The 25077-nt window shown below is 45.2% G+C and overlaps 1 protein-coding gene across 2 annotated transcripts in view; it reads left to right on the top strand.

Moving 5' to 3' along the window:
- Positions 1-25077, top strand: part of zdhhc8b (zinc finger DHHC-type palmitoyltransferase 8b) — a 268645-nt gene that overhangs the window by 225489 nt on the left and 18079 nt on the right. For both annotated transcript variants that reach the window (XM_038808043.1, XM_038807959.1), the window contains 5 exons: positions 162-319; positions 3221-3393; positions 22352-22454; positions 23039-23130; positions 24032-24164. In XM_038808043.1, coding sequence (XP_038663971.1) covers positions 162-319; positions 3221-3393; positions 22352-22454; positions 23039-23130; positions 24032-24164 — 659 coding nt within the window. The remainder of the gene's footprint in view (positions 1-161; positions 320-3220; positions 3394-22351; positions 22455-23038; positions 23131-24031; positions 24165-25077) is intronic.

Here is a 25077-nt window from a genome sequence, read left to right as displayed (position 1 = left end):
AATGTTCAAACCACAATTATACCATCCCTTATATATTTTTTGGCATAGTTGAGTCATCATCCCAGAATGCAGATACCTGTCGTGTGAAATCTGAACAATGAAGAGAAGCTCTGTAACATTTTAACCACTTCTGTTTCGTAAAAGTAATTGATTTATTTCAGCTAATGAAGATGAGGATAAGGATGACGATTTTAGAGCGCCACTCTACAAGAATGTGGAAATCAAAGGAATCCAAGTACGGATGAAATGGTGTGCAACATGTCATTTTTATAGGCCACCACGATGCTCTCATTGCAGTGTATGCGACAACTGTGTTGAGGTAAGCGATGCTGTCATTACGGTTGCTATTTAACTTGTTGCTGAAATGAGGCCTTTTGTTTTCTGTTTATTGGCATCATCCATTTTTTTCCTACCATCTCCTGAAGACGTTTCTTTGAATATGTCTCCACGAATGCTGAGGACTTTCCATTTAACGTGCCCAAGTAGTCGTTATTCGTGTGTCAATCTTGTCAGCACCAGTTATAAGAACACAAGAACTAGGAGCAGGAGTAGGCCATCTGGCCCCTCGAGCCTGCTCCGCCATTCAATGAGATAATGGCTGATCTTTTGTGGACTCAACTCCACTTTCCCGCCCGAGCACCATAACCCTTAATCCCTTTATTCTTCAAAAAACTATCTATCTTTATCTTGAAAACATTTAATGAAGGCGCCTCAACTGCTTCACTGGGCAAGGAATTCCATAGATTCACAACCCTTTGGGTGAAGAAGTTCCTCCTTAGCTCAGTCCTAAATCCACTTCCCCTTATTTTGAGGCTATGCCCCCTCGCTCTGCTTTCACCCGCCAGTGGAAACAACCTGCCCGCATCTATCCAACTATTCCCTTCATAATTTTATATGTTTCTATAAGATCCCTCCTCATCTTTCTAAATTCTAACAAGCACAGTCCCAGTCTACTCAACCTCTCCTCGTAATCCAACCCCTTCAGATCTAGGATTAATCTACTGAATCTCCTCTGCACACCCTCCAGCACCAGTACGTCCTTTCTCAGGTAAGGAGACCAAAACTGAACACAATCCTCCAGTTGTGGCCACACTAACATCCAGTTGCGGCATAACCTCCCTAGTCTTAAACTCTATCCCTCTAGCAATGAAGGACAAAATTCAATTTGCCGCCTTAATCACCTGTTGCACCTGCAAATCAACTTTCTGTGACTCATGCACCAGCACACCCAGGTCTCTCTGCACAGCAGCATGTTTTAATATTTTATCATTTAAATAATAATCCTTTTTGCTGTTATTCCTACCAAAATGGATAACCTCACATTTGTCAACATTGTATTCCATCTGCCAGACTCTAGCCCATTCACTTAACCTATCCAAATCCCTCTGCAGACTTCCAGTATCCTCTGCACTTTTTGCTTTACCACTCATCTTAGTGTCGTCTGCAAACTTGGACACATTGCACTTGGTCCCCAACTCCAAATCATCTGTGCTATTTTTCCATGAAGATTGAACCTGAAACATCCATTACTCAAGGCACACACATTCACTTCCCGTGGAGGATTGGATTGGATTGGATTGGATTTGTTTATTGTCACGTGTACTGAGGTACAGTGAAAAGTATTTTTCTGCAAGCAGCTCAACAGATCATTCAATACATGGAAGAAAAGGGAATTAAACAAAATTCAAGAAAATACATGAGAATTATTAATAGGGCAACACAATATATACAATGTAACTACATCAGCATTGGCATCGGATGAAGCATACAGGGTGTAGTGTTAATGAGGTCAGTCAATAAGAGGGTCATTTAGGAGTCTGGTGACAGTGGGGAAGAAGCTGTTTTTGAGTCTGCTCGCGCGTGTTCTCAGACTTCTGAATCTCCTGCCCGATGGAAGAAGTTGGAAAAGTGAGTAAGCCGGGTGGGAGGGATCCTTGATTATGCTGCCCGCTTTCCCCCGGCAGCGGGAGGTGTAGATGGAATCAATGGATGGGTTTCGGAGTAGTGATCAGAAATTGGAACAATGAATTATTTGCTGCTCCACCCCGAACTTCTGTCACTAAGGTCAATTGTCCGACCCCTAAAACTACCTTGGTTTTGATCAGCTCACTCAGCACTGACTGAAATTGAATGTAGAGCCTTTCTAGACTGTTCAGCTCACAAACTCAGAGTTTCAACTACTAAAAAAGGCATCTTCCCATGTGTATATTGTGTAGTGGGAGACATCTTCCCATGTGTATATTGTGTAGCGGGAGACATCTTCCCATATGTATATTGTGTAGTAGGAGACATCTTCCCATATGTATATTGTGTAGTGGGAGACATCTTCCCATATGTATATTGTGTAGTAGGAGACATCTTCCCATATGTATATTGTGTAGTAGGAGACATCTTCCCATATGTATATTGTGTAGTGGGAGACATCTTCCCATGTGTATATTGTGTAGTAGGAGACATCTTCCCATATGTATATTGTGTAGCGGGAGACATCTTCCCATATGTATATTGTGTAGTGGGAGACATCTTCCCATATGTATATTGTGTAGTGGGATGCAAACAGAATGGTTAAACCAAAGCTGGCAAAGTTGTGTCAGAGTTTGATCACGCCTCTCAAACTGCAATTTACTGAAAGGAGATAAAAAAGAACCGCATTTGGGGTCGGCTTTTTGAAGATAGTGCAGACATGCATCATTATCAACGTCAATCGGCACGGTGGCACATTAGTGCCACACAATGCCAGGGACCTGGGTTCAATTCCGGCCTTGGTGTGGAGTTTGCATGTTCTTCCTGTGTCTGCGTGGGTTTCCTCCAGGTGCTCCGGTTTCCTCCTTCAGTCCAAAGATGTGCAGGTTAGGTGGATTGGCCATGATCAATGCGGGATGGGGTGAGCGAGTGAGCCGAGGTAGGGTGCTCTTTTGGAAAGTTGGTGCAGACTCTAATGGGCCGAAAGAGCTCCTTCTGCACTATAGGGATTCTGTGAATGGAACTAATAGCTGATGCTGCTGTACTTGTGTTGGGGAAAGGACTGGGTTGGAGTTTCTACCCATTGATTTCCAGTACATTGAAAGGGAGGATCGCCAGAAGATAAATGAAGGTACTATCTGTGCCCGTCTCCTGAGAATTGCAGTGGTTAATGCAAAAGACATGCTGTTCAATTTTGACTGCTTCAGAATAAAATTAAATGATCTTTTTTTTTCTTGGTTCATTGTTTTATTTTTAGGACTTTGATCATCATTGTCCGTGGGTGAACAACTGCATAGGGCGAAGGAACTACCGCTACTTCTTCCTCTTCCTCCTCTCCCTCAGTATTCACATGATTGGCGTGTTTACATTTGGACTGATTTATGTTTTAAAACATGTTGAAATGCTTGATTCCCCGCACACCGCCATCACGTATCCTTTGCTGGATTGCTACATGGTCCTTTATTGAGAAGCCATTCACTTCTATTTTAAGTTTGAAAATGAACTCGTGCATTCTCTGCACATCAAATGGACAGGTCAACAAATAGCCCCTTTAACATTATTAAGCATCCAAAGGTACCTCGCAAGAGGCATCATCAAACAGAATTTGATACCAAAGAAAGGAGGTATTAGGACAGGTGACCAAAGAAATGGCTTAAACATCCAGTCCTCTTTTGTATTCTTTAAACTATTAAGATTTTCAGATTTGCTTGATACCACTGAATGCCACAAATCTTTATAAAAAATTTCATTGGATTTGAGTAAAGTAATTTTCAAATTTAATATTAAATCAGCGTTAAAACAAATCCTAAAACAAAACGCTCTGAATAATGGAAATCAGAAACAAAAACAGAAAATGCTGGAAATATTGAGAAACAGTTCATCTTTCACGTCAATGACCTTGCATTTGAACAGGAATGTTTGAGATGTAACACACTTTAAGCAAATACCGAGGCAGGGATTGTCATTTATGAGATGAAGGATGATGGCAGATTTGCAAAAACATTGATTAAATTCAAGGGTGAATTTAAATGCTTGACGTGGACTTTTGTGTTAGGATTGATTTTGGTTTAACTTTTATTTCAGTTACAATCAAACCTCCAAGTGCATCAAATGATCAGAACTGTTTCTAGGGAACCCATCGCTTCTTTATTAGTTTCCTGCGTGAAACTTTGTTGATGCTCCCAGACATTAAACAAGCAGACCACATCACCCAGGACCTCCATCCTTCAACCCACCCCCGAACCAACCTTCAAGAGGTCCCTTATTACCCACCCTGCACCCTCCCCCCACCCTTCATGCACCCAACTCACACTCCTTTCATGGACATGGTTCCCCCAGGCCCTGACCTTGACAGTGTCATCCAGACTCCCTGGCACTGCCGCCCTGGCAGTGCACCTGCTGGCTTTGCAGTGCCACCTGGGCACCTTGGCAGTGCCAGGGTGGCAGTGCCCAGGTGCCAGCCTGGCGATGCCAAGGTGCCTGTGTTCCCAGGTGGTCTGGGTCCACTCTGCCCTGTCGCTGACCAACCCACCGACGCCCCGTGACACGTTTGTGTGGACCAGTACTGAATGGCGCCTGACTGGGGACTCCCTGGGGAGGCTATCAGATGCGGGGAGCCCTGTAGATCCCAGGTGAGCACGCCTAAGTGAGTATAAAACCTACTTAGACGCGCGAGACTTGGTTACACTCATTATGGGTGGGGTCCTGATCGTACTGGCTGCTGGGAAGCCCACGGGAGGCCTCTCCTGGCATCTACTGGCCGTGTTGCACTCCCGTTTGGGCGTGATGTGGCCGGCAGATCGCATTCTAAATTTCTGTTGAATAATCTTGGAGTATCCTTATCTCAAAGGGCGGTATGGTGGCGCAGTGGTTAGCACTGCTGCCTCACGCCGTCAAAGACCCGGGTTCGATCTTGGGTCTATGTGCGTGTGGAGTTTGCACATTCTCCCCGTGTTTGCGTGGGTTTCGCCCCCACAACCCAAAGATGTGCAGGGTAGGTGGATTGGCCACGCTAAATTGCCCCTTAATTAGAGAAAAATTATTGGGTACTCTAAATTTATTAAAAAGAGTAAGAGTATGCTTAGCTCAAGAGATCACCTATCCATCATCCATCGGCTGTAAGTTGGGCATGGCTTCACTGCTTTTTGGCAGGCAACATAAAATAGTCAAAATTTACTCAGCTGGTCGTTATGTAGCAAAGAGTTGAATTAAACTTGAGTTTTAAAACTGTTTAGAGGTGTTGAAGCATTGAGTGTGAAAAAAAAAAGGCATATATTCAGAAATAATTTTCTCTGTATGCTGAGAGGCATTGTATTTCGCAGTAGTTCATTATGTTTGAAGGGTTTTGAGACACTGAAGAGAATGATACGGTGATGTATAATTAGATGTCTTTCTTATTCATTGTTCCCAACTGACAAAATATAAAGCTCTTCAGAAGAACTGCAGATGCAACATGCTGTAGTTTTGGGGATGTTATTTTAGAATTATCTTCAGAGTATCCTTTCTTTTTAAATATGTTTTTATTGGAGTTTTTCATTTATTACAGGTGAACGCTTGCTTCATATCGTTCCAACTTACAATTGTGTCCCTCCTAACCGAGGTTATAAATAATTTACATCTCTTTTCTATACAAGTGGTCAAAATTTACATTATTGTTATCAAGCATATACGGAGAGCAATGGGGAATAAATAATGAACTAACGGGATAGAACAAAAACACTGCAGCAAAAACTTGTGGTCTATTTACACTGCATTAACTGGCGTTTGTATAAATATATACGGATGGTTTCATTTTCTGAGCCCCTTTTATTTCTCTGCTTTTCTTGACACTACATACAGTTTACATTTTATCCGTCACGTCCATGTGAAAAAAAATGAAAATCGCTTATTGTCACGAGTAGGCTTCAAATGAAGTAGTTACTGTGAAAAGCCCCTAGTCGCCACATTCCAGCGCCTGTCCGGGGAGGCTGGTACGGGAATCGAACCGTGCTGCTGGCCTGCCTTGGTCTGCTTTAAAAGCCAGCGATTTAGCCCAGTGAGCTAAACCAGCCCCTGTTGTGTGGGCACCTGTGCCCCTTGGTGCATTTCCCCTTTTCCTTTCCTTGGTGCGGGCGCTCTCCCCCCCCCCCCCCCCCCCCCCCCCCCCCCCCTCTTTCTCTGGTTCCCACTTCCCGGCTTTCTCCCTCCTAGATGCTGGTGACGAACAGGTCGTCAAAGAGGCTGGTGCATTATTTCCACCTTCGGTGGATTCCTGCTTCTGATTCCCTAATTGCAACTTTTATATTTTCTAAATTTCGGAATTCCGCTAGCCAGTCCGAGGCTCTGGGTGATGCTGCCAACCTCCATCCAAGCAGACGTTTCCACTGGGCAATCAGAGAAGTGAAAGCCAGGGCATCGGCCCGTCTCTCCATAAAGAGTTCTGGATGCTCTGATATCCTGAAGGCTGCCACTGAGTTGATGGCTCCATCTTGACCCCCCCCCCCCCCACTCTGGACATGGCCTCGAAGACGACGGTCCAGAACCCAATGAGTTTGGGGCAGGGCCAGAACGTGTGGGTGTGGTTGGTCGGACCTCCTGGCATTGCTCAAAGTTATCTGGGAAGAACCTGCTCATGTGTGTCCTGGTTAGGTGCACCCTGTGCTCCACCTTTAGCAGCGTTAGGCTAAATGAGGAGGTGGAGTTGACCCTACGCTGAGCTTCGATCCAGAGTGGTCCTCCTCTCTCAATGTCCAGCTCCTCCTCCCATTTTTCTCACATGTTGACCAGTGTGGCCCCTACCTCTTCTAACAGTCATCTGTATATGTCGCTGCATTTACCTTCCTCTAGCACGTCCGTTGCTAGTAGTCTATCCAGTAGGGCGTGTCTGGGTATCTGGAGGATCGTCGCGGTCACCTTGCGGAGGAAGACTTGCAACTGCAAGTACCGAAGCTTGTTCACATTTGGGGGTTGGAGCTTCACTGTTAGCTCCCCTAGGGTTGCTACTCTACAGTCCACGTACATGTCCCACATCATCCGTACCGCTCAGTCCTCTCTCCACATTTTGAAGGTGGAGTCACAAGCTTTTACTATGTTTTTTATGTTTCTGGCCTGCTTTTTCTCGGACTCTTTTTCCCTCAAAGAACAACAAAAGAACAAAGAAAAGTACAGCGCAGGATCAGGCCCTCCAAGCCTGCGCCGAACACGCTGCCCGTCTAAACTAAAATCTTCCACACTTCCGGGGTCCGTATCCCTCTATTCCCATCCTATTTATGTACTTGTCAAGATGCCCCTTAAACATCACTATCGTCCCCGCTTCCACCACCTCCTCCGGCAGCGAGTTCCAGGCACCCACTACCCTCTGTGTAAAAAAAACTTGCCTCGTACACCTCCTCTAAACCTTGTCCCTCGCACCTTAAACCTATGCCCTCTAGTAATTAACATCTGTACCCTGGGAAAAAGCCTCTGACTATCCACTCTGTCTATGCCCCTCATAATTTTGTAGAACTCTATCAGGTCACCCCTCAACCTCCGTTGTTCCAATGAGAACAAACCGAGTTTATTCAATGTCTCCTCATATCTAACACCCTCCATACCAGGCAACATCCTGGTAAATCTCTTCTGCACCCTCTCTAAAGCCTCCACATCCTTCTGGTAGTGTGGCGATCAGACTTGAACACTATACTCCCAAGTGTTGCCTAACTAAGGTTCTATACAGCTGCAACATGACTTGTCTATTCTTATACTCAATGCCCAGGCCAATGAAGGCAAGCATGCCGTATGCCTTCTTGACTACCTTCTCCACCTGTGTTGCCCCTTTCAGTGACCTGTGGACCTGTACACCTAGCTCTCTCTGACTGTCAATACTCTTGAGGGTTCTACCATTCACTGTATATTCCCTACCTGTATTAGACCTTCCAAAATGCATTACCTCACATTTGTCTGGTTTAAACTCCATCTGCCATCTCTCCGCCCAAGTCTCCAAACAATTTAAATCCTGCTGTATCCTCTGACAGTCCTCATCGCTATCCAATGAACAGCAAAGGTCCCAGCACTGATCCCTGTGGAACACCACTAGTCGCAGTGCTCCAATCAGAAAAGCCAGTTCTGTATCCATCTTGCCAGCTCACCTCTGATCCTGTGTGACTTCACCTTTTGTACCAGTCTGCCATGGGAGGCCTTGTCAAAGGCCTTACTGAAATGAAATGAAAGTCGCTTATTGTCATAAGTAGGGTTCAAATGAAGTTACTGTGAAAAGCCCCGAGTCTCCACATTCCGGCACCTACTGAAGTCCATATGGACAACATCCACTGCCCTACCTGCATCAATCATTTTTTTTTTATAAATTTAGATTACCCAATTATTTTTTCCAATTAAGGGGCAATTTAGTGTGTAGCCAATCCACCTACTCTGCACATTTTTGGGTTGTGGGGGCGAAACCCACGTAGACACGGGGGGAATGTGCAAACTCCACATGGACAGTGACCCAGAGTTGGGATCGAACCTGGGACCTCAGCGCCGTGAGGTGGTTGTGCTAACCACTAGGCCACCGTGCTGCCCTTACCTGCATCAATCATCATTGTGACCGCCTCGAAAAACTCTTATCAAGTTAGTGAGACACGACCACCTTTTCACAAAACCATGCTGCCTCTCGCTAATACGTCCACTTGCTTCCAAATGGGAGTAGATCCTGTTCGAAGAATTCTCTCCAGTAATTTCCCTACCACTGACGTAAGGCTCACCGGCCTGCAGTTCCATGGATTATCCTTGCTACCCTTCTTAAACAAAGGAACAACATTGGCTATTCTCCAGTCCTCCGGGACATCACCTGACGACAGCGAGGATCCAAAGATTTCAGGCCTCAGCAATTTCCTCTCTTGCCTCCTTCAGTATTCTGGAGTAGATCCCATCAGGCCCTGGGGACTTATCTACCTTAATATTTTTCAAGACGCCCAACACCTCGTCTTTTTGGATCTCAATGTGACCCAGACTATCTACACACCCTTCTCCAGACTCAACATCCACCAATTCCTTCTCTTTGGTGAATACTGATGCGAAGTATTCATTTAGTACCTCGCCCATTTCCTCTGGCTCCACACATTGATTCCCTCCCCTGTCCTTCAGTGGACCAACCCTTTCCTTGTTGATCTTTTAGTCATCCTTTGCTGTTCCTTATATTGTGTCCTATCTTCTGACCTGCCATCTTCTTTAAGTTAATATTATCTTAAACTTCTTAACCACAGATGGTGGAGGGCAGCACGTGGTACAGTGGTTTGCACTGCAGCCTATGGCGCTGAGGACCCGGGTTTGAATCCCAGCCATGGGTCACTGTCCATGTGGAGTTTTCACATTCTCCCCGTGTCTGTGTGGGTTTTACCCCCACAACCCAAAGATGTGAAGGTTAGGTAGATTGGCCACGCTAAATCTTCCCTTAATTAGAAAAAAAAATTGGGTACTCTAAATTTACTTTAAAAAATAAAATCCATGGATGGTGGGTCTGCAAGAATTTTTATCAATTACAAACGTAAAGATACCCCACAGTAATCTATGTATAACACTTAATGATTTCCCCTTAACTGTTCCAATTCTAAAACAAAATCCCATAAACCAAAAGAAACCTTTTCAAGGGCGTGGCCCAGCACTCTGCATTCTCACTTGAATAAGGCTGCTTTCCCTGAGATCCTGACCCCGTCTCACCAGGTTTAAACCCTTCCGGAAAGCAAACTATATCTTTTAAGTTACTAAAGCAGGTAGCTATAATCAATGGTTTTTTTTACTGGAACATGTGTTTAAAATGAAAATAGAAAGACAGGAACAAAACACTTCTTTCTCCCTGAGTCCACAGCTGTGAAATGTGAAAACGAAACCAAAACTCAGCTCGGCTCCACCCACACAAATTACATAATTGAAGCCATGTGATCAGACAAAAAAACCTTTCTCAAGGGGACAATCTCACAACAGTGCCATTCCCCCCACCCCGGTGGGGTCATAATCACACTCAGAAGGTGCCTGATGTTCGTTGTTAGCTGTCCGCACTTGACAAACCCAGTTTGATGCACCTTATCTCAACCTCCATCCGCCAACAATCCCGAGTCAAACCCCCACCCCAGCCTCTGCTCTCGTCCCGATCTAAGCCGCATCTCCAGCCAGTGGGGCGCACAGTCCGAGACAGCCTTGAGATAGGCCTGATTGAAGTGATCACTTCAGTTTAATTGCTTATATAACTCTGTGTGGCTCTTTAAGTACTATACCATAACAACTATACCTTACTTCATTGCCTGTATAGCACTGTGGGACATTTTGAAATTGTGAAAGTTTCTATATAAATTGCAAAAGTTTCTGTATAAATGCAAGTCATTAAAACCTTCACAAAATACAAGTAGCAGTACCTGAAATCCACTTCCAAAAAACGGTAATGTCTGACAACTGGACATATTTTTTTAAGCATGCCATGCAAGAATTTTAACTGCTATTAAATGAGTGGACAAGCTTCCTGGCTTGTTCAGTGATGTGCTGAGTGGTTATCTATTTGGCTTGCCTGTCATTTCCCACACACCGAGTGGTCAGAGTGACTCTTGATCCCATCTGCCCAGTCTGGGGAGTTACAGTTAACTGCACAAGATTAATCCCGAGTGTTTCTCTAGTATTCCAGTGACCCGAAGTGTACGCAGTTTTTAAGTTGTGACCTTACCACTATCCAGCTTCACTGTGGCTGCCTTAGACTTTGATTTGATCGCTGGCAATACTTATCTAATTACACTACAGGCACAATGCAATGCATTGGGACCTTTTTCTGAAAGCCAGTAAGATCAGTCAAGAGGTTGCTGGTTTTGAGACACTCCACCTGTGTGTTCAATTTTCTTGCGAGATAGTGAAATTCTCCCAAGCAATGTGTTTAAACAACTCATCTCTTCACCTTTAGCTGATACTTAGTACCAATTCCCATAGGTAATTTTATTGCCCTTTCTGTGAATTTCTGTTGTGATATGATACATATGTATATTTAAGGACTGTGTCTTAAACTACTGTCACTTACTACCAGCTCGGCATTTATGTGACGCATTAGTCCCATGATTTGCAGGCAGCTTGCAAGCAGCAGGGTAGAGATCAGATGCATCATACTCTATCTTTACATCTAAAAGAAGAATCTAACATGGTGGCACAGTGGCAGCATGGTTTTGAAGATCTTACTGAAATTATACATGCCTCAACTCCTTCACACACACACACACACAAGAGAAGAGAGATGGTGTGAAAGTGGAACAATAAAGATTCAGTCTGTATAAGGATGGGATTCTACGTACACTACCTTTGTCGCAATTCACTCCAGCCAGCAGCCGTCTGTTCCTAGTAAAATTGTTCAAATCTGGGAGAGCTTAATTAGTAAAAGTCTAACTGCAGCAACGTTTAAGCAGCAATTAAACAGTTGGCTGCAGGGGATATGACTTTGAGTAGAACTCTACAGACAGACAAATTCATTACTATTGAAGGTAAATACAGGAAACTGGGTTGGGAAGAAGAATCTCTCCACTAATAGCTAGAAGAAGCCTGTAAAATAAAAGTTTGCATTGTTGCTTTCACATTGATAGTCCTGCAGCTCGTTTCCTGCTGAAATCGTACTTTTGTCAGCAGAGCTTCCAGTTAAAATGGAAAGAAATAGAGCCCAGCAGTGCCACCATTGCAGTCGAACCATAACCTATGATCAAGGCAGTGTCCACTAAAGGTATTGCAATGTGGAGCATATTAACTCTAAATGTGCTGGAGGAAACCTAATAGATATCAAAAGCTTTAGATCGTATTGAAATGCTGCTACAAGGTGCCACAAAATTCCCAACACTCAATCAGAAATCAGCAGATCATCTATCTGAGTTTACCTTGTCTGAAAACGTGTCAAGTCTGTCCAATGACGGTTGCGAAAAATTGGGAAGATTCTGGGCGCAGGTGTTCGCCGTCTTAGCCAGAATAGTGGAGGAGGAGGTGGACCCGGACCCTTTGGTGGCGATATTTGGGGTTTCAGAGAAGCTGGAGCTCATGGCGAGGTGGAAGGCCGATGTCTTGGCCTTCGCCTCTCTGATTGCACAGAGGTAAATTTTGCTGGAGTGGGGTCGGCATCGCCACCGGGGATAGCGGCTTGGTTGGGTGACCAGTACTCATACCAATAGAGAAGATAAAGTATGAGTTAAGGGTCTCTTCAGGAGGGTTTGAGGAAAGGTGGGGGATGTTTGTGACTGTGTTTGAGGAGCTGTTTGTCGCCGGGGGGGGGGGGGGGGGGGGGGGGGATCTGTACAGACTGTATAGTTGATTGTTGGGAAGTATGTTTCCCGGGGTGTTTATTCGCTGTAACCTGTTTTGATACATGTTTGTAACAAAATACTTTTTTTTTAAAAGTCTGTCTAATGACCATCTTAAAATTCCAGGTGCAAATATGGTCAACATGTGACGACCAGTTATAAGAAAGATCAACTTCAGAATACACCATCTGGAATTAATCTCTTTTAGGCAAAAACCGACCGAGACCATAAACCATAAGTATATGGAGAGACAAGAGGCATGATTGCAACTTTACGGCAGCAGGGTTAGCTGATAGAATGATTGAACTCGCAATAGCATCTACCCCAGTGGAAGTGGACCAACTCAAAGGCTATACCATGGCAGCACGACTACAAAGCAGACGCAATTACAAAGCCATATTGATGGGTAGACTGTCTACAGGCTATGCATAATTTGCCACTGATGGTATGATGGCCAATACAGGCAAGCCTAGTAAGCACTGTTGGTGATGCGGCCTCGTGCATCTAACCAGGAAAGTCTCTGTTTTAATGCTATGCGAGGCATGTGGAACCAGAGTACAATAGAAGCACCAGTGCAGAAAGCAAAAGGTAGAAACGCAATCAAACAGGTCCAGCATTCTAATCAATGAAGAGCATGGTACATGTTGTACATCGTCAGAGCAAAATCCAGTGTCTAACCAAGCTACACTCTTGGATGATAGATCATAGAATCTATGACCCGACCGTGGTTGGTTGGTTAGACTCTGGGTTTTTGATGATGAGGATGACCAAACCATTGGTCCACAAATCGAGACAAAATTCTGCATGGCGAACATCAAAGAATGTGTTAATGCAGTGGTACCAACAGAAGCCTTTGCCACAATTAAGATTATTAGCCCATAGGTGAAGGGTCAGCAAAATCTCTATGCCAAACTGGATACCAGTTCAAACTCCTCCTAGTTGGCACACGGAAACATATTTACCCACAGAAGTGGCAAGTGATGATTCAACCAACCACTGCCAAACTCACCGCGTACATTCATAAGACCATAAGACATAGGAGCGGAAGTAAGGCCATTCGGCCCATCGAGTCCACTCCACCATTCAATCATGGTTGATTTCAACTCCATTTACCCGCTCTCTCCCCATAGCCCTTAATTCCTCGAGAAATCAAGAATTTATCAATTTCTGTCTTAAAGACACTCAACGTCCCGGCCTCCACCGCCCTCTGTGGCAATGAATTCCACAGACCTACCACTCTCTGGCTGAAGAAATTTCTCCTCATCTCTGTTCTAAAGTGACTCCCTTTTATTCTAAGGCTGTGCCCCCGCGTCCTAGTCTCCCCTGCTAATGGAAACAACTTCCCTACGTCCATCCTATCCAAGCCATTCATTATCTTGTAAGTTTCTATTAGATCTCCCCTCAACCTCCTAAACTCCAATGAATATAATCCCACGATCCTCAGACGTTCATCATATGTTAGGCCTACCATTCCTGGGATCATCCGTGTGATCTCCGCTGGACCCGCTCCAGTGCCAGTATGTCCTTCCTGAGGTGTGGGGCCCAAAATTGCTCACAGTATTCTAAATGGGGCCTAACTAGTGCTTTATAAAGCCTCAGAAGTACATCCCTGCTTTTATATTCCAAGCCTCTTGAGATAAATGACAACATTACATTTGCTTTCTTAATTACGGACTCAACCTGCAAGTTTACCTTTAGAGAATCCTGGACTAGGACTCCCAAGTCCCTTTGCACTTTAGCATTATGAATTTTGTCACCATTTAGAAAATAGTCCATGCCTCTATTCTTTTTTCCAAAGTGCAAGACCTCGCACTTGCCCACGTTGAATTTCATCAGCCACTTCTTGGACCATTCTCCTAAACAATGCAGATCATTCACTCAGAGATTCTATCCCTGAGATCCATTACATTCAAGTGCCACTACAAATACTTGCCCTATATATTTTAATTTGAGGATACTACAGGTCTGGTGATCATAGGCCTACTGATGTGCCAGGACCTGTTCTTGGTCATCGTCCGTAGTATCAGAAAGACAATGGTGAGGACCACAGACCACAAGGCGCACCATCAGGAAACCTGTGCTTACTCTGGGGAGGAAGCAACCTAACCTTGCAATGCAGATCATCAGCTAACAGACTAACACCAAACTGACGGCACATATAATCCAGCAGGGATCATCAGCATATACCCAGTACCAAGATTGTTTCAAGTTTGAACATAAAATGGCATGGCAGTGCGACGAAACAGATGCCAACTCCGAACAATACCACAATCAGAAACACTGAATACTCCTATTACACGCCAAACACTGACACAGAAACAAAGCACTCCTCGCCAATATTCTGAAAATATACAGCAATCTCCAGCACAGATCACCATAACTAAAACTGGATGGGTAAACAAACAGTTAATACACTTCAGAGACTTGTAAACTTACCCTCTGTGGTAAAGTACATTCAGGCACAATGTTACTGTTTCATGTAAGTAGATTGATTCTTTCAGGGTAAACCTCTCGTTAGAAAAAAGCGTGGGTCTTCCAGAGGTGACCATGGAGTGAGTGGTCGCACATTGGTGGCTCCCACTCAAAGTGAAATAGTTTGGTCCTTTTCACCCGATTTAGGGGGTGTTTGCTGGTGCAGAGTGCATGAACAGTGAGAGATGGGTCCTCCCGTGGGGCCGGTTTATGGCTTATCGAATGAGGAGTGTAACGAGCAAGGGGCAGCAGTCTGGCCGGGAGGACTTTCAAAGTGCGACAGAGGGAAAGATTGTGGAGAGCTCTGGGGCGTCATTGGCTGGCCAGTGGTCTACCGAGCAATTGGTGGATTTTTTGAATGCCAAGTTCTAGCAGCAGAAGCAAGAAGCCTTGAAGGACCTGGCTAAGGTGGCGTAGCCAATCAAGGCGGATATTGGGAGAATGGAGCAAAGGCTGGAGATGCAGAGATCGGCACTTCAAAAGGTGGAGGAGTCGATGGATCATGAGGACCGGTTGGCCTTGTTGGAGGCAGAGGTGGAGAGTCAAAACGGTTTAGGGAAAAGGTGGAGGACCTGGAGAATCATTCCAGGAGGCAGAATCTCTGGATTTTGGGGCTCCCTGATGGGATTTAGGGAATGCAGGCCACCAAGTACGTGGTGAATATGTTTGAGAAGCTGGTGGGAGAGGAGGGTCTTTGACCATCCTCCCGAGGTGGATCGAGCGCACAGGGCATTCAGGAGAAGACCAAAGACAGGGGAGCAGCCAAAGGCAATGGTGGTGCAGTCGCATTGATTTCTGGGCAAAGAGAAGATTCTGCGGTTGGCAAAGGAGATGAGGGAATGTATCTGGGAAGGAAACGTGGTACGGATCTACTCGGGTTGGCTAAATGGCGGACTGGGTTCGACAGGGTCAAGATGACCCTCTACAAGATAGGAATGAAGTTCAGAGTGTTGTATCCTGCTCGTTGGTGGGTCACACCCTGGAGTTTTACTTTGATACGCTGGGGAAGGGGAGTAATTTTATGAGAGACCATGGACCAGGAGGCTTGTGAGGTCACTGAACTTTGGAGATGCCAACTTTGGCGAATGCGGGTGCGTATGCCAGGCGGATTGTTGTATTTACCATGCCTGGAGGTGAATTGGGTACAGCCCCCCCCCCCCCCCCCCCCCCCCCCCCCCAGTTGATTACGTGAATTGTTCGGGGGTTGATTGGGCCAAATAAGAGGTCCTGTATTTTCACACATTGAATGAGTTTGAAGGCAGACGTGGCTGGGGAACCAGACGAGGTTGAGGAGGGCTGTGTGATGCACGTATTCCATTTGGGGTTGGATATGAAGATGGGGGAGGAGTTGATCGATAGAGGGTGGCCTTTGAGGTGGGGAGTAGAGTGATAGACCTGGAGAGTATAGTGACAGACCTGGAGAGTATAGTGACAGACCTGGGGAGTATAGTGACAGACCTGGGGAGTATGGTGACAGACCTGGGGAGTATGGTGACAGACCTGGGGAGTATAGTGACAGACCTGGGGAGTATGGTGACAGACCTGGGGAGTATGGTGACAGACCTGGGGAGTATAGTGATAGACCTGGGGAGTATGGTGACAGACCTGGGGAGTATGGTGACAGACCTGGGGAGTATAGTGACAGACCTGGAGAGTATAGTGACAGACCTGGAGAGTATAGTGACAGACCTGGAGAGTATAGTGACAGACCTGGGGAGTATAGTGACAGACCTGGGGAGTATGGTGACAGACCTGGGGAGTATGGTGACAGACCTGGAGAGTATAGTGACAGACCTGGGGAGTATAGTGACAGACCTGGGGAGTATGGTGACAGACCTGGGGAGTATGGTGACAGGCCTGGGGAGGATAGTGACAGACCTGGGGAGTATAGTGACAGACCTGGGGAGTATAGTGACAGACCTGGGGAGTATAGTGACAGACCTGGGGAGTATAGTGACAGACCTGGGGAGTATAGTTTCAGACCTGGGGAGTATAGTGACAGACCTGGGGAGTATAGTGACAGACCCGGGGAGTATGGTGACAGACCCGGGGAGTATAGTGACAGACCCGGAGAGTATAGTGACAGACCCGGGGTGTATAGTGATAGACCTGGGGAGTATAGTGACAGACCTGGGGAGTATAGTGACAGACCTGGAGAGTATAGTGACAGACCTGGAGAGTATAGTGACAGACCTGGAGAGTATAGTGACAGACCTGGGGAGTATGGTGACAGACCTGGGGAGTATAGTGACAGACCTGGGGAGTATGGTGACAGACCTGGGGAGTATGGTGACAGACCTGGGGAGTATGGTGACAGACCTGGGGAGGATAGTGACAGACCTGGGGAGTATGGTGACAGACCTGGGGAGTATAGTTTCAGACCTGGGGAGTATAGTGACAGACCTGGGGAGTATAGTGATAGACCTGGGGAGTATGGTGACAGACCTGGGGAGTATAGTGACAGACCTGGGGAGTATGGTGACAGACCTGGGGAGTATGGTGACAGACCTGGGGAGTATGGTGACAGACCTGGGGAGTATGGTGACAGACCTGGGGAGTATAGTTTCAGACCTGGGGAGTATGGTGACAGACCTGGGGAGTATAGTGACAGACCTGGGGAGTATAGTTTCAGACCTGGGGAGTATAGTGACAGACCCGGGGAGTATGGTGACAGACCTGGGGAGTATAGTGACAGACCTGGGGAGTATAGTGACAGACCTGGGGAGTATAGTGACAGACCTGGGGAGTATAGTGACAGACCTGGGGAGTATAGTTTCAGACCTGGGGAGTATAGTGACAGACCTTGGGAGTATAGTTTCAGACCTGGGGAGTATAGTGACAGACCCGGGGAGTATGGTGACAGACCCGGGGAGTATAGTGACAGACCTGGGGAGTATAGTGACAGACCCGGGGAGTATGGTGACAGACCCGGGGAGTATAGTGACAGACCCGGAGAGTATAGTGACAGACCTGGGGTGTATAGTGATAGACCTGGGGAGTATGGTGACAGACCCGGGGAGGATAGTGACAGACCTGGGGAGTATGGTGACAGACCCGGGGAGGATAGTGACAGACCTGGGGAGTATAGTGACAGACCTGGGGAGTATGGTGACAGACCTGGGGAGGATAGTGACAGACCGGGGGAGGATAGTGACAGACCTGGGGAGGATAGTGACAGACCTGGGGAGGATAGTGACAGACCTGGGGAGTATGGTGACAGACCTGAGGAGGATAGTGACAGACCTGGGGAGGATAGTGACAGACCTGGGGAGGATAGTGACAGACCTGGGGAGTATAGTTTCAGACCCGGGGAGTATAGTGACAGACCCTGGGGGTAGATTTGTGATGGTGAGTGGGAGGCTGCACCCATGGTGCGGGTGATTTGTATGCCGCAAATTGGGACAACTTTGAGTTTTTGAGGCTGGTTTTGGCAAAGATTCCGGACCTAAATTCGCACCAGCTGAATATTTTTATTTGGAGTATCCAATTCATTTTTTCCAATTAAGGGGCAATTTAACATATTCAATCCACATACCCTGCACATCTTTGGGTTGTTGGGTCGAAACCCACACAAACTCGGGGAAAATGTGCAAACTCCACACGGACAGTGACCCAGAGCCGGGATCGAACCTGGAACCTCGGCGCCGTGAGGCTGCAGTGCTACCACTGTGCCACCGTACTGCCCTTGGGGGGATTTTAATACAATGCTGGACTGGTTGTGTCCCAGGTCCCTGAAGGTGTCAACATTGAAAAGGAATTGTTGGGGCTTATGGAACACTACCCGTTTGTGAAGTGCTGAATGGCGCTCACCCGACCTTTCCGAGGCAATGGAGATAGACCTCGTGCCTTGGGGGTAACTCAGGAATCTGCACATTGAAGTGAGACTAGCTGTCTCTCTTTACTATGCAGATTTGCTAAAAAAGGGCGGGATTGACATCACAACATCTTGTGCAATCGCGTTAGATCTCACGAGGTTGCGAGCTGGGTAGATTCTGGAAGCGGGGTCTCCCTCCTTTTATCGGCCACACTGCGCCGCAGCGAGCTGCTTTTCGGGCGCACCGTGGCCATTAAATCGCGCCCATGATATTGAATATTTTGTGGGTAACAGTTGCTCTGAGTCCGGAGGTGGCAATATTTGGAGGGTCGGAGGATCTTGGTGTGCAGGTAGGGAGAGAAGCCAATGTATTGGCCTTGGCCTCCCCGATAGCCCGGAGGCTAATTTTGTTGTGCTGCTGGGACTCCTGAGCTGCCGAGCTTCGGGGTGTGGGTGAGCAATTTGGCACAGTTCCTCCACTTAGAGAAAATCATGTTTGTCATGAGGGGTTCAGAGGAGGGGTTCACTTCGAGGCGGAAGCTGTTCAACGCCTTCTTTGAGGAGTATTGAGTTGTCGGGGTGGGGGGGGGGGGGGGGGGGTTCTTCTTCTGTTGGGGTTGGGTTAAAAGTTAAAAACGGTGGATTGAGGACAGGCACCAGTGGGGGGTGGGGGGAAGAGATGGTTAGGGGGTGGGGTTGTTTTGCTGTTACCGCAGTTCTTTGTGTTTTTCTGTTGTTTTTTTATGTATAAATTTGAAAATGCCTTCAATAAAATGTTTTCGAAAAAAACGATTGTGATAATTTGAAGAACTTATCTATTCTATTGTCAGTCACTGCAACCTTGAGACACGATGAGATGTATTAGTCCCATGACTTGCATACAATCTTCAAGCGGCGGGTTAGCAATCAGATGTACCAGTATGCAACTTCTGTAAATAGTGGCATCTTCAGTAAAGAACCAACCGCCACTCCTTGTGTATGAATGGTACGTTTAAGTCTGAAGGAAGAACGTAACAATTTCTGTCTAGGTCTCTTATTTTGTAACTTGATGTTATTTTCAGTATTTCAATTCCCCTTTACCATTAGCAACACTTCTGCAGCTAGACTGTAGGAAACACTCAGTGCTATTTCAATGCTACGTGTGAACAATGTGTGAGTAGTTAGCAGTGAAGTTGAGAGAGATGTGGAGGTGTGGGACTTTGTGTCAAGTCTGAGAAACAGCGGGAAACCAGGTAAACAGAATGGTGAACTGTTCTGCGACAGAAATTACATAAAAGTTGGAGGGTTTTGGTTCAATGAAGCCCTTGGGTCACACAACCCTGAGCACTGTCCAATATCCGTCACAGAAACTTTTCAATCCTGGCGTTCTGATGCATGAAGGTAGACTGCGGTCTTGACTTGGAGAGAATGCAACTGAGCGAGGGCCATAAAAAAGTATGAGAGATGCTTGGTGGTCAAGTCACATGCACTCTACCCAAAGGCCCATTGACCGTGGCTCATTGTCTGCTGATGCTTCATCCTGAACTGTTTCCTCGGCAGTTTTTTGTCGGTGGTGGTTTGCCATTGCCATGGCCTTCCACTCTTGACCCGGAAACCTCAGCCAGATTGGAAGGCTGTGGAGTTATTCTGGACCACATGCTATCCATCTGAGCTATTCAGTACCTCATTAAGTGCTATAGCGAAGGGAAATTGAAAGGTAAGCCACCTCAATAGGACAAGGGAGCGTTGATAGAAACTGATTAAAGGTAAATTTAATTCTGATGTTAGAAAAAATGTTTAACCACAAGAAATCAATCTATGGTAATGAGGTAATATGGTAGAGGCTGGTTTAGCACAGGGCAAAAGAGCTGGCTTTTAAAGTAGAGCAAGGCAGGCCAGCAGCACGGTTCAATTCCCGTACCAGCCTCCCAGAACAGGCGCTGGAATGTGGCGACTAGGGGCTTTTCACAGTAACTTCCATTGAAGCCGACTTGTGACAATAAGCGATTTTCATTTAATTTCATGTATGCTATTATGGAGTTTTAGGCAGTCTTCTCAATAGATTAAGGGGCTTTGACAAAGAGTAATTGGACTCGAAACGTTAGCTCTATTCCCTCCCTACAGATGCTGCCAGATCTGCTGAGATTTTCCAGCATTTTCTCTTTCGTTCGAGTGTCAACCTTGGCTCAATGGATAGTACCCTTGTACCTAAGTCAGAGCTCATGCTTCAAGCCTTATTCCACGACACAAGCACATAATCCAGGCTGATACTTCAGTGCTGCGCATGGCCAAAATGTTGCACTTGACGATTTACATTTGACACATGGTGGGGAATGCACGCAAAATAAAGAGAACATAACTTGTGCCTATGTTCCTTGCGCAGTCGGTTCCCAGTTTCTGCATGGCTTAGAGGAAACATTGATGCTGAGAGAGTGCGGTATTATTGGAAGTGCCCCCTTTGAGATGAGACATTAAACTAATGTCCATTCTGTCCTCTCAGGTGGATATAAAAGACTCCATGCCATTACATCAAAGAAGAGTAGGGAAATTTCCAATATTTACCTTTAGTCAATCCCTCAAGCACATTAACTGATCATTATCTCATTGCTATTTGTGAGCTTGCTATGATGCATTGGCTGGTGCATTTCCTACGTTACAGCAGTGACTTTCCAAAGCCCTTCATTGGATGTGAAACGTCTGTGATATCCTGAGTTTTAGGGCAGGATATACCATGTAACGCGTCGTGTGTTTTTTGGTGGTGGAGGTGGCCCATCAATGGGATTGTCTGGTCCTGCCGTTGTTAACGGCATTTGCCGTTGACTGCACCCCTCATCGCCGGGAAAGCCGTGCGCCACTGGTGGGACAGGAATATCCAATAAATATCACAATATAAATGAAAGTTCTTTTCTTTTGAAGATGGGAAACATTGATGTCCTTATTTGCATTTATCTTGTGATCTCTTCCACATCTATTTGTATTGATACTTCTTACAGATTCAAGTCACTGTGTAGTGTTTATATAGCTGATGCCAGCCAGAAGTTACAAGCCCTTGAAGAATGGAGGAGGGGGAAAAAAATCACCCATGAATCTCACAATGAAGTGAGTGCCAGTGTGGACATGAGGCAAGAACTAGATCCAGTTTAGCGATGATATTCCCATGATCAAATACTATACTGACACTTGATTAAGTCGATATACTGGGAATGAACAATTGGGTCGAAGGCTGTGTAGTGTTCGTACATCAGTAAGAGTTGATGCCTTTTGAAGTGATGGGGAAAAATTAGATATTAAAGTAAAATTAATTGGAAGCATTCTTTTCAAAAAATATCCATGAAACTCAATTGTCTGTGCAAGTGACAAGTTCAATATGTGGTCAAAAAGATGGCAAACTGCACCTCATATTTGAGTAAGACCAGTTTCACTCTTTAGAAGATGTGGAGATGCCGGCGTTGGACTAGGGTGGGCACAGTAAGAAGTCTTACAACACCAGGTTAAAGTCCAACAGGTTTATTTGGAATCACTAGCTTTGGGAGCACTGCTCCTTCCTCAGGCAAGTGAACCTGATGAAGGAGGTACGCTCCAAAAGCTAGTGATTCCACATATACCTGTTGGACTTTAACCTGGTGTTGAGTCTTTTTAGAAAAATGTCTGAAACGTTAAATAATTTTTTATGAAGTATCAAAAAGATGCATTGGATTGAAAATGTTGAGAAAATATATGCAATTTTTGCTGTTAGTCACTGGTTCTAGTATGTAAGAATCAAACTAAATTTGTGCATATTAAGATTAATTTCTGTATGTTGAATTTATCTTTACCCGTACTGAATGTGTGTTCTTTCCTTAACTAAAGTAAATAGCATGGCTGTCATGTGTATAGCGGGTCTTTTCTTCATCCCTGTTGTAGGTCTTACAGGATTCCATATGGTTTTAGTCGCCAGGGGCCGGACAACAAATGAACAAGTAAGCCAATCAAACACAACATTGAATTGCAACTTTGAAGGGCAGCACGGTAGCACAGTGGTTAGCACAGTTGCTTCACAGCTCCAGGGTCCCAGGTTTGATTCCCGGCTGGGTCACTGTCTGTGCGGAGTCTGCACGTTCTCCCCGTGTCTGCGTGGGTTTCCTCCAACAGTCCAAAGATGTGCGGGTTAGGTGGATTGGCTACGCTAAATTGCCCTTAGTGTCCAAAAAGATTAAGTGGGGGTTACGGGGATAGGGTAGAACCGTGCGCTTGAGTAGAGTGCTGTTTGTAAGGGCCGGTGCAGACTCGATGGGCCAAAAGGCCTCCTACTGCATTGTAAATTCTATGTTCTATGATCTATGAATGTGAAAGAAGAATGTGTTGAAACATCAATGGTGTCCCAACTTCTAAAGTAATTTTGCTGCATTGATTTTCCTTCAATCGCTTGTGTACTTTAGTTAAAGGTTTACAAAGTTTTAAAAAAGTGACCACAATTTTTTAATTATATAATTTACCATTTCCACTCTGAGTATAAAGTACTGAATTAGTTTATTATGTATACTAAATCACACATGTCTTACAGGTAACAGGCAAATTTCGAGGTGGCGTAAATCCATTCACCCGTGGATGCTGCGGTAATGTGGAATACGTACTTTGTAGTCCTTTAGCTCCAAGGTAAGTGTTTCTATTAAATTTCTCATTACAAAAATTGAACAGTGAAGGTACAGCAAGTGACTCGTAAATAAGAATACCCAAGTCCTTTGAAGTTCAACACTTCCCAACCCCTCTGCATTTAAGAAATGCTCTGTATTTCTCTTTTTCCACCAAGTGGATAACCTCACATTTTTCCACATTGTATTCCATCTGCCTAATTGTTGCCCACTTGTTTCGCCGCTCCAAATCCCATTGAAGCTTCTTTGCATCCTGTGTGGAGTCTGTACATTCTCCCAGAGTCTCCATGGATTTCCTCCGGGTGCTCTGGTTTTCTCCCACAATCAAAAGATGTGTAGGTGAGGTGGATTGGCCAGACTAAATTGCCCCTTTAATGTCCAGAGATTGGGTGGGATTATGGGGAGTAGGGTGTAGGGAGGGTGTTCTTTCAGGGGTCGGTGCAGACTGGATGGGCTAAGTGACGTCCTCCTGCACGGTAGGAATTTTATTTCCCACTTGTCAGTTTTTCTCCTCTACATTCTGAATTTCCCCTCCAGTTCCCATCCCCCTGCAAATCTAGTTTAAACCCTCCCCAACAGCACCAGCAAACTGCCCTGCAAGGACATTAGTCCCAGTCCTGTTAAGGTGTAACCCATCGTCTTTGTACATGTCCCACCTGCCCCAGAATCGGTCCCATCATACAGATTGTGGTTCTCAATATATAGGAATTTCATGAGTAAACCTTGATTTCAGTTAGTTTTCAAACTTATGCTGGATGTACTAATAGGCATCAATGAATTGATGACTTTTATGACCAAACTGTTATCAGTGCAATCTTCACTATTCTAAAACCCTGTTATGTATGTTACAAATAGTTATCCATAGTCTTTCTTTTGTTTTAATGGATTTTATCCCTGACCCCCAGGTACGTGGTGGACTACAAAAAGAAAGAATTGATAACAGTAAAATCTCCTTTTGTCAGACTTCCATTGTCTGAAAGACAAATTGTATTGAAGATAAATGACAATGGAATTCATGGCAATCTGAACAGGACCAAGGTAAGGAGTTTAAGATTTTGTTTTTAATATTTGAAATACTTTTGCATTATGTCCATTCCCCTCATTTATTTGAGGCTGAGCTCAATGAATTTTGGGCCATGCAAGCTTTTAATACATTTGCACTTCCGTTGAGTTGACTGCCAATCATTCCACATCCATAAAACAACATAATAATAATCACTTATTGAAGTAGGCTTCAATGAAGTTACTGTGAAAAGCCCCTAGTCGCCACATTCCGGCGCCTGTTCGGGGAGGCCGGTATGAGAATTGAACCCGCGCTGCTGGCCTTATTCTGCATTACAAGCCAGCTGTTTAGCCCACTGTGCTAATCCAGCCCCATGAAATCTTCGTGTTTTTAGCATTGAATGACCTCGCGTAGAGTTTGCCCAACAGTGTCCATCACATTTGTTGGTGTACAGGCTGGAGTTCCAGGACTTATTATTGGGTACTTCGTGGTGTCAGATCAGCTTTTTAATTGTGCCAGAGACTTGGTCCAGAACATGTTTGATACATCAGTACCAAAAGTTCAGAAATTCACGACTTTTCAGTTTTACCACTCATCTTATCCTGTTTATAATTCAGTAGTTCAGTAAATTTTAATGTTGGAATTTGATTCCCAATGTGTAGCACTATGAAGTAGCTTTCCTAGCAACTTATTGATGTAATAGGTTACAGATCTCAGCTATGTTATCATCAGATACTTCATTAAGAGCATCAATTGGAATAAAGATTTAAACCAAGCTTGACCAATCTTTTTGCTCCGATGCCATATTTGCATATTTTCGCTCTCAAGACAAGTTTGGCACAACACTAAACTGAGTCCAAAAAAAACTGCAGCTTTAAGGAAAGAAACAATTGCTAAGCAAAGATACAGCAATGTCATAGCAATGAAATGTTAAGTTAAAAAGAATAA

The sequence above is a fragment of the Scyliorhinus canicula genome, chromosome 1 (assembly GCF_902713615.1).
Source record: "Scyliorhinus canicula chromosome 1, sScyCan1.1, whole genome shotgun sequence".
Lineage (NCBI taxonomy): Eukaryota > Metazoa > Chordata > Chondrichthyes > Carcharhiniformes > Scyliorhinidae > Scyliorhinus > Scyliorhinus canicula.
This window is presented reverse-complemented; position numbering and strand designations above follow the sequence as displayed.